This window comes from Pristis pectinata, chromosome 35, assembly GCF_009764475.1.
Source record: "Pristis pectinata isolate sPriPec2 chromosome 35, sPriPec2.1.pri, whole genome shotgun sequence".
Classification (NCBI taxonomy): domain Eukaryota; kingdom Metazoa; phylum Chordata; class Chondrichthyes; order Rhinopristiformes; family Pristidae; genus Pristis; species Pristis pectinata.
Window position 1 is genome coordinate 5,762,204 of NC_067439.1, and position 9,029 is coordinate 5,771,232.

At 50.7% G+C, this 9,029-nt stretch overlaps 1 protein-coding gene across 1 annotated transcript; it reads left to right on the plus strand.

The window, feature by feature from the left end:
- The first annotated feature begins 517 nt into the window (after positions 1–517).
- On the plus strand, positions 518–2,257 carry si:dkey-182i3.11 (leucine-rich repeat-containing protein 15). The gene has a single exon (XM_052044041.1). It carries the CDS (start codon positions 635–637, stop codon positions 2,255–2,257), a length of 1,623 nt encoding a protein of 540 aa, XP_051900001.1. The 5' UTR covers positions 518–634.
- Positions 2,258–9,029: the final 6,772 nt, after the last annotated feature.

The following is a 9,029-nucleotide window of genomic DNA, read 5'->3' on the forward strand; positions in this document are numbered from 1 at the left end:
TTTGTGCCTCATTCTTTCAGTCTCGACGCAAAATGTCAACTGTCCATCTCCCTCCACAGATGCTGCCTGTTCCTCCAGTGTTTTGTGTGTGGTGACCGTCTACAATGTGTTTCTTTTACAGCGGGACCATTCTACCATGGGCAGACTCCTCTTGTACCTCGTTGTCCTTGGCCTCCTGGTGTCCTTGGTGAAGACCTCTTCTGCCCACCTCTGTGAGACCTGTGAGTGCCCCAAGGATCCCCAGAGGATAATCTGGTGCATTGGCAAAGAGCTGACGGAGGTCCCCAAAAACCTGCCACCAGACGTCCGGGAGCTTTTTTTGCGACACAACAACATTTCCACCATCCTTCCGGAGGACTTCTCGGCCGCGGTCCCTAACGGCTCGCTTCTAGAAAAGACGCTGGACAAACACCTTCTCATCCTCGATCTCAGCCACAACCACTTCACCACCATACCCACCCGAGGACTGCAACTCCTGACCCAGATGACAAAACTTTTCCTCAACAACAACCTGATATCTTCCTTGGCACCAGGGTGCCTGCAGACCCTCGGCAGCCTTGAGGAGCTGTACCTGAGTGGCAATCGCCTTCGCTCGCTGGAGCCTGGGGTCTTTGCTGGCCTTGCCAAGCTCCAGATGTTGACGCTGAGCTTGAATCAAATCACCACCATCGCCCCTGGGGTCTTCAGTGAGCTGAGCCAACTGGATTTACTTCAGCTGAATGGTAATATGATCTCGGAGATCCATCCTGGAGCCTTCCAGGGACTGGGGAGCCTAAAGCAGTTGTACCTCCGAAGTAACAACCTCTCCGTTCTGACAAGAGGATCCCTTGATGGGCTCGACCAGCTTCAGATCTTAAGCTTCACCAATAACTGCATGCGATTGGCTCCTGAGGAAGCGATGGGGCACCTTAAAGCCCTGAAAAATCTCTACTTGAATAATAATCAGATCAGTGTCCTTCCTGAGTTTCTGTCCACCTTTGAAGATCTGACCTTGCTGGACATCAGTAGTAACGGACTCAGAAATCTGTCAGCTGACGCCTTGCTTAACTTGACTAAGCTGAGGCGGTTGGACCTGAGTTTGAACAACCTCACCAGCCTCCCTCCCCAAGCCTTTCAGCGGCTCGAGAACTTGACTCTACTAAACCTGTTCAACAACGGCATTGAATCATTGCCTGCCGGAGTGTTTGCCAACCTCCTGAGCCTCAAGGAACTGCACCTAGACAACAACCGGATCTTGTCCCTCCCTCCGGAGATATTTCAGGGTCAGTCGGGGTTGAGGGAGCTTCAGTTGGACAACAACCTTCTCAATCAGCTGCCGGAGGGAGTCTTCAACGGGATGAGCCGCCTGAGGACTTTGTACCTCGACAACAATCGCCTGGAGGGCATCCCCAAGAAGGTTTTCCATGGTCTGGGCCACCTGAGGGAGTTGCAGCTGGACGAGAACAACATCACCTCTCTCCCCAGGAGAGTCTTCACCGGCTTAAAGAACCTTCGGGTCCTTCAGCTCAGCCAGAATCGGATCTCACATCTTCCTCACGACGTCTTCGTGGGTCTGGCCAACCTGAAGGAGCTCCAACTGAACGGCAACAACCTGTCCGCCATTCCACAGGGAGTGTTCAGGGAGCTGAAGAAGCTGAAGGAGTTGCATCTGGACAGCAACCATCTGTCTACGGTCCAGACCGCTTTGTTTCGGGACCTGCGGAAGCTGGAAGTCCTCCAGCTGCAGTTCAACCGCCTGCTCTCCCTGCCGCCCAGAGTCTTCTCGCCACTGCAGAAACTGCAGAAGTTGCTCCTTCACAACAACCGTCTCCCCACCCTGGACCCCAACATCTTCGCCAGCCAGTACAACCTGCAGGAGCTGCACCTGGACCGCAACAACCTGTCGTTTCTGCCCGACTCCCTCTTCCAAAGCGTCCCTCGGCTCACGCTCCTGCACCTCGGCCACAACAGGTTGAGGCAGCTGAGCGCTGGACTCCTGGGGCCGCTGAGGAAGCTGGAGCAGGTCCACCTGGAGGGGAATCCCTGGGAGTGTGACTGCCCCTCCATTGTCTACCTGAGGGACTGGCTGCAGGAGAATCTCAGCATAGTGCCGGAGCCAGTCGAGTGTTCTTCCAACCGATCGTCGGTGGCAGTGGTGAAGGACTTCTCTTCTGTCCCTCCATACTGCTCCTCTGCTGTGAGATTGTCCCCACCCTTTCTTCCAACCCTCCTCCTCTCCACCTCATCTCTGCTCTGCCTCAGACTTCCCTCCTCATGAGGTCAGTCCAGCCCCAGGTAACCTCTGCCCTCCTCCGATTCCGACGCCTTCACCATTCCAATCGCATCACCATAAGGTGAAGGTACAGTCGGCCATTTGGCCCCTCAAACCTGCTTCACCATTCAAGAGGATCCAATCGTCCTCATTGCCCTCGATTTACGCCCCCCCCCCCCACCGCTCTTTAGAATTGTATCTATACCTTAAATAAGCCTAAGGAGTCCATCTCCAAAGGCTCCCTGTGGCACTCCCAGAAGCTCACCGTTGAGTTGCCTGGGCCACCAGCTCCAGAATCTCCTCCCTGAATCTCTCCAACCCTCTCTCCTCCTGTAAGCAGCTCCTTCACCGTCCCTCTGTGTCCCAGCTTTAGACTGGCTGTTGGAATACGACCCTGTGTGTCTCAGTGTCCCGCATTGTCCGGTCACACCCCTTGCGAAGCTGTTTGGGATGGTTTGCAGCTTTCCAGGTGCTGGTGTTGTTGTCAAAGGAGCCCTTTACAGGCACATGAAGACCTCTCCGACTTCAACAAAATTACGGAAAGATATTTTTCTGCATTCTTGAATTTCAACTCTCAGGCAATCCCCAAACCCCACCCCAATTCATCAGCCCCACTGACATCGAGGGCCATACTCCACTGTAATCCCCTCCCTACCACTCATACCTCCTCAACATATACACACTTACTTTGACATCAAAGGAGAATATTTGGCCCGTCAAGTTTATGCTGGTTCCCAGTCGAACAACCCTATCAGTCACATCCCCCCCTTTATTTCCCTGTGACTCAACTCCCCCCCAGATTCTACCCCTCACCCGCACACTGGGGGCAAATTGCAGCGGCCAATTAACCCACTGATCCCGCACGTCTTTGGGATGTGGGAGGAAACTGGAACACCCGAGGGAAACCGAGGCAGTCACAGGGAGAATGTGCAAACTCTGCGCACAGACAGCACTGGAGGTCGTGATCAAACCTGGGTCGCTGGAGCTGTGAGGCAACAGCTCTGCCCGCTGCGCCACTGTGTCACCCAGATGGTTTCAAAGGACAATTTCTAATTACACCTTGCCCCAGACCAATCTTTGTTCTGTTACTTGCCCCGTTACATCCCCTTTCCCCCGATCACCCTTTAACCTGCCTTCCACCTTATCACACACCTCCCCTATTGTCCTCTGCACACAGACATCACCGGAGGTCGGGATTGAACCCAAATCCCTGGAGCTGTGAGGCAGCAGCACTAACTGCTGCAACGTCACCCTAACCTTGTACAAGCCACCTCTTTTGACCGATCAATATCTCACAGCCGCATCAGAATCAAGGGTGGGAAAAGTCTCTCTTGTCTCTACAAACCTGCTCTGCCTTCAGTAAAATGGTGGCTGATCTGATTTTGGCTCCCTGCCTGCCCATTCCCCAGAATCCCAAACTCCCAATGCCTCTCCCAGCCTTGAATACGTTCAGTGCTTCATCCCACACAACTCCCTGAGGGGGAAGATATTCCAGCTCATTTTTGTTTGGAACGGGAAACCCATTAACCTGAAAACAGACACCCCTCCCCTCCCGTTCTGAACTGCCCCATCACCAAATATACCTTCTCAGTGTGAACTCTCTCAATCTTTTGTGTTTTAATAAGATCAGATCTTATTCTTCTGAACTGCAAATTGTATGGTCACAAACCAGAGAAACAGCCCTTCATATTCTGCTGGATAATCTACAACCTTAAACGTTGAATTGTCCACATTCCCCCTCCCAACCCACTCCCCCCTGTCCTTTTGCTCCCTCCTCCTGATCGACCCAGTTCCTCCTACACCCACCCCACCTGTCCATCATCCGCACACCCCGCCCACTGGGTCCCCTCCCCCGCTGTTCCCATCTGCCCTTCCCACCTCCCTCATTTGGTTCCACGCTCCAACCTCCTCCCCTATCAGATCCCACCATCTGCAACCCTTTGTCCCCCCACCTACCACCTCCCGGCCTCTGTCGCTGTCTCCACTCTCCCCTCCTTCATCTGCCCGTCACCCCTCCTCACCTGGATCCACCTATCACCTGCCAGCCCTTGCTCCACCCCTTCTCTTTATACTGGCTATCTCCCCTCTACTCTTTCAGTCCGGATGGAGGGTCTCGACCCGAAATGTCGACTGTCCATCTCCCTCCACAGATGCTGCCTGACCCGCTGAGTTCCTCCAACAGTTTGTTCTTTTCCTCCATAGTCCCAAGCTGCTCTGTTGTTCCAATTAAGGCAACCCCTTTAACCCAGGAATCAATTTTCTCTGAATTGTCTCCCTTACAAGGATGTTTCTCCCTAAAATGAGGAGACTGTACACTGTGCTTGAGGTGTGGCCTCACCAATACCCTGTATAATAGCTTTGAACTCTTGCTTGAAGACAATCCTATCAAACAGTGAGTTAAGTATGTTAAAAGCTACTGGTGGATTAGCCGAGAAGTCTTTGCCTTCTTTAACTTGCATATTTAGCAGCAGAGCGTTTTTTTGGTTCCAATTCACCACTCACCTGCGATGCTGATTCAGAGTTCTGTAAGGTTGCATGTTATCATCATGTATCTAGACCTTGCACTTCAATTTTGTGGTAACTATTACGCTGTACACGCTGTTGATTTGGTTTCTTGGAATTAAAACAAGGCTTTTAAGTAACCACAACACCACATCGCTGTCTGCTGATTCAGTCTAAATATCTCCACATCCATGCCAGTTCTTATGAAGGGTCCCGCACCTGGAACGTGAGCTGCTTCCCTCTCCACAGATGCTGTCTGACCTGCTGAGTGTTTCCAGTTGTTTTTATCGCTGGGACTTTTTCTGGTTTTATTTCAGACTTTCAGCATCTGCAGCATCCCCAAGTCCTTACTACCTTGTTGAAGAAAAGCCTGGCATTTCTGTAACACCTCTCATGATGGAAACAGCTGGGTACTTCCAAAACACAGCACAGCAAGATCCCACACCAATGTTGGGTCAATGATAACTGATGAGGAGAATCCCCTGTTGCTTTTATTCAACCGAGAGGGTTGTCGATATTTGGTTTAATATGTCATATTATATTTTCTTACAAGGCAATTTGGCCCATCAAGTCCATGCTAGCTCTCACCATCTGTACCACTTATCAACAGTACCAGGTAGGTACTGATCTACATTGAACACAAGGATTGAACACAGGGTTCTACCTAGCAACACGTAAAGTGCTGAGGGACTCAGCAGGTCAGGCAGCATCTATGGAGGGAAATAACCAGTCAACGTCTCGGGTCAAGACCCTTCATCAGGACTGTGTCTCATCATCCTTCTCAAGCCTTTGTGCTCTGCCTTCTAGGCTGGGATTTGAACCGACAACCTTCTGACTCAGAAGCAAGTGAACAATCCACTCTGCTGCTGTTGACATGGCTGAAGTTGGCGGGAATCCGGGGCGTTGCATTTCACTCAGCGACAGAACTCCAATCAGTTCACTCTAGGGGATCTCCACTGGTTAAATGCTAATTTTCCACTTAGGGCATCTTTGATTGCTTTTCTTCAATTAACAGAGGTGTGAAAGTGCACTGTGCAATACAGAGGACAAAGGTGTGACCGTGTTTGTGGGTGGGGGTGTTGCCATTGTAGCGCAGTTACATTTCAGAGCAACCCAAAACCTTGAGTAGTGTTAACTCACAAAGGTGCTAATGAGGTCAGGGCAGAGGACAACAGTCTGGGCTCAGAGTCTCCCTGTGTTAATCACAGTTCCGTATAACAACAGATTTCTGTATCATTTTCCATCTCCCCAAATGGCAACACATTGCCTCAGCACTGGTGCCCCAGAAGGCTGCATCCTCAGCCCCCTACTCTACTCCCTATACACTCACGACCGTGTGCCCAGATTCTGCTCTAACCCTATCTACAAGTGTGCAGATGACACCACTTTATTGGGCCGAATCTCAGATAACGATGTCGGAGTACAGGAAGGAGATGGAGAGACTAGTTATGTGGAGTCATGACAGCAACCTTTCCCTCAACATCAGCGAAACAAAAGAGCTGGTCATTGACTTCGGAAAGTGGGGCAATACACACACTTCTGTTTACATCATCAGCGCTGAGGTCGAGAGGGTTGAGAACTGCAAGTTCCTAAGGTAAACCTCACCAATATCCTGTCCTGGTCCAACCACATAGATGCCATGGTCAAGAAAGCTCACCAGTGCCTCTTCTTCCTCAGGAGGCTAAAGAAATTTGAAAGGTCTCACCTATCCAGATACACCATGGCTTGGTACGGCAACTGTTCTGCCAGAGACCGCAAGAAACTGCAGAGAGTTGTGGACGCAGCCCAGCCCGTCACAGAAACCAGCCTCCCCTCCATGGACTCTGTCCACACTTCTTACTGCCTCAGTAAAGCAGCCAACATAATTAAAGACCCCACCCTCCTCAGGCATTCTCTCTTCTCCCCCTCCCATCGGGCAGAAGATACAAAAGCCTGAAAGCGCGTACCGCCAGGCTCAAGGACAGCTTCTATTCCGCTGTTATAAGACTATTGAACGGTTCCCTAGTACGATAAGGTGGACTCTTGACCTCACAATCTACCTCGTTATGGCCTTGCACCTTATTGTCTGCCTGCACTGCACTTTCTCTGTAACTACAACACCTCATTCTACATTCTGTTGTAGTGTAGCGGTTAGCATAACACTATTACAGTGCCAGTGACGTAGGTTCAATTCCGGCCACTGTCTGTAAGGAGTTTGTACGTTCTCCCCATGTCTGCATGGGTTTCCTCCGGGTGCTCCGGTTTCCTCCCACATTCCAAAGACGTACGGGTTAGGAAGTTGTGGGAATGCTATGTTGGTGCCGGAAGCGTGGCGACACTTATAGTAACTTATGTCTTGCACTGTACTGCTGCTGCAAAACATTAAATTTCACGTCATTAGTCAGTGATAATAAACCTGATTCTGATTCTGGCTGAGGTAAATATTGACTCCAGGACATGCCAAGATCTTCCCAGCTCTTTGATAGGGCTACAAGGTTTATTACGTTCACCTGAGTAAGCAGAAGGGGTTGAACATCTCATCCCAACAGCAGCGCTGCACTCCCTCGGTACTGCACTGTAGCTGCCAAGCTGGGTTGTGTGGTTGAGATACGCCTGTCAGCGTAATTCTGACCTCCACGCCTGGGCATCATGGTGCAGGAGAGCAGAATGTGCCTGAGATTGGACGGATACCCCCTCCCCGTTCTGTCGCTGGATTCGACACTCAGTCCGGAGATTGTCCTATAATGGGGGGGGGGGGGGGGTTGGATACACTTCACACCTGGCTCCTCGATTTTACGCCCGCATTGCTCACCCTTCCATCTGAATGGGGTCGCCAACCTTCACTCAAAGAGTAAATGGAGGCATTTCTTGTTACGCCATGGAAGGAGGCCATTTGGCCCATAGAGTCTATGCCGTCTCTCATTCCTTCACTAATTTTCCCTGAAACCTATTCTCCCCACAATCCCACCAACTCCAGCCCACACTGGGGGTAATTACCCTTCCGACCCACACACTTTGGGGACTTGGGAGCAAACCGGAGCACTCGGGGGAAACCCACGTGGTCACAGGGACAGTGTGCAAATTCCACATACAGACAGCGCCAGAGGTCAGGGTTGAAGCTGAGGCCCCAGCCCTACCAGCTGCACCACTGTGTCACCCAAGTTTTGACTTACATCAGTTAAAAGTGTTTAAGTGTATCTTATTTTTAACTTCTACTTCTAAAAGTTAAGAGTGCAGAAGAGGTTCACCAGGATGCTGCTTGGATTAAAGGGCATGAGCTATAAGGAGAGGTTGGACAAACTTGGGTTGTTTTCTCTGGAGCGTTGGAGGCTGAGGGGAGACCTGATAGAAGTTTATAGAATTATGAGAGTCAGAGATAGGGTAGACAGTCAGAATCTTTTTCTCAGGGTGGAAATCTCAAATACTAGAGGACGTGCATTTAAAGTGAGAGGGGAAAGTTTAAAGGAGATGTGCAGGGTAAGTTTTTTTACACAGAGGGTGGTGGGTGCCTGGAACGGGCTGTTAGGGAAGGTGGTTGAAGCAAATATAATAGCAACGTTTCAGAGGCAGTTAGACAGGCAGATGAACAAGCAGGAAATGGATCTCGACTATGTGCAGGCAGGTGGGATTAGTTTAATTGGCATCATGTTCAGCACTGACATTGTGGGCCAAAGGGCCTGTTCCTGTGCTGTACTGTTCAACGTTCTAAATGCCTCTGATCATTTGGACCGTTTAAGGACTTGAGCTCTTTGAGGTTGATGGGTAGTTTGCGCTTGGGCCTCAGGGGGTGCTAGCAGTAGCCTGGTCATTGGCTGTGTTCTTCCTGCCTTATGGAACTTCCACTGCGGCTAGACCTTGTGGTCGTTGGAGGCTAAAGGTTGTCATGACCACCCAGCTGGTAGGGGGCTGACTTGAAGGATGTGTCGGATCCAGTTCTGATCCAGCTCACATGTTATAGAAGTTCTGCTCGGGTGTTGGGATGTTTATGGAGCTCCCAGTGGGAATAGATGACCCACCACGGCAGCTAGGACCTCCCTGCAACCTTCACGTGTGGCTTTGAACCATGATGCTCTGGTTTAGGAAGAACTTGTTTGTAGCAGTGAACAACAAGTTCTTCCTAAACTGAAGCGTTATGGTTCCAAACCACATGTGAGTGTTGCAGGGAGGTCGTAGCTGCTGTGGTGGGTCTGTGAACAGAGGAGCAGTTTCAAAACTTGGTATTGGTATTGGTTTATTATTGTCACTTGTACTGAGGTACAGTGAAAAACTTGTCTTGCATACCGTTCGTACAGATCAA

Coding starts and splice junctions, on each gene's coding strand:
- si:dkey-182i3.11 (XM_052044041.1), top strand. CDS start 635: ATGTTGACGCTGAGCTTGAATCAAATCACCACCATCGCCCCTGGGGTC.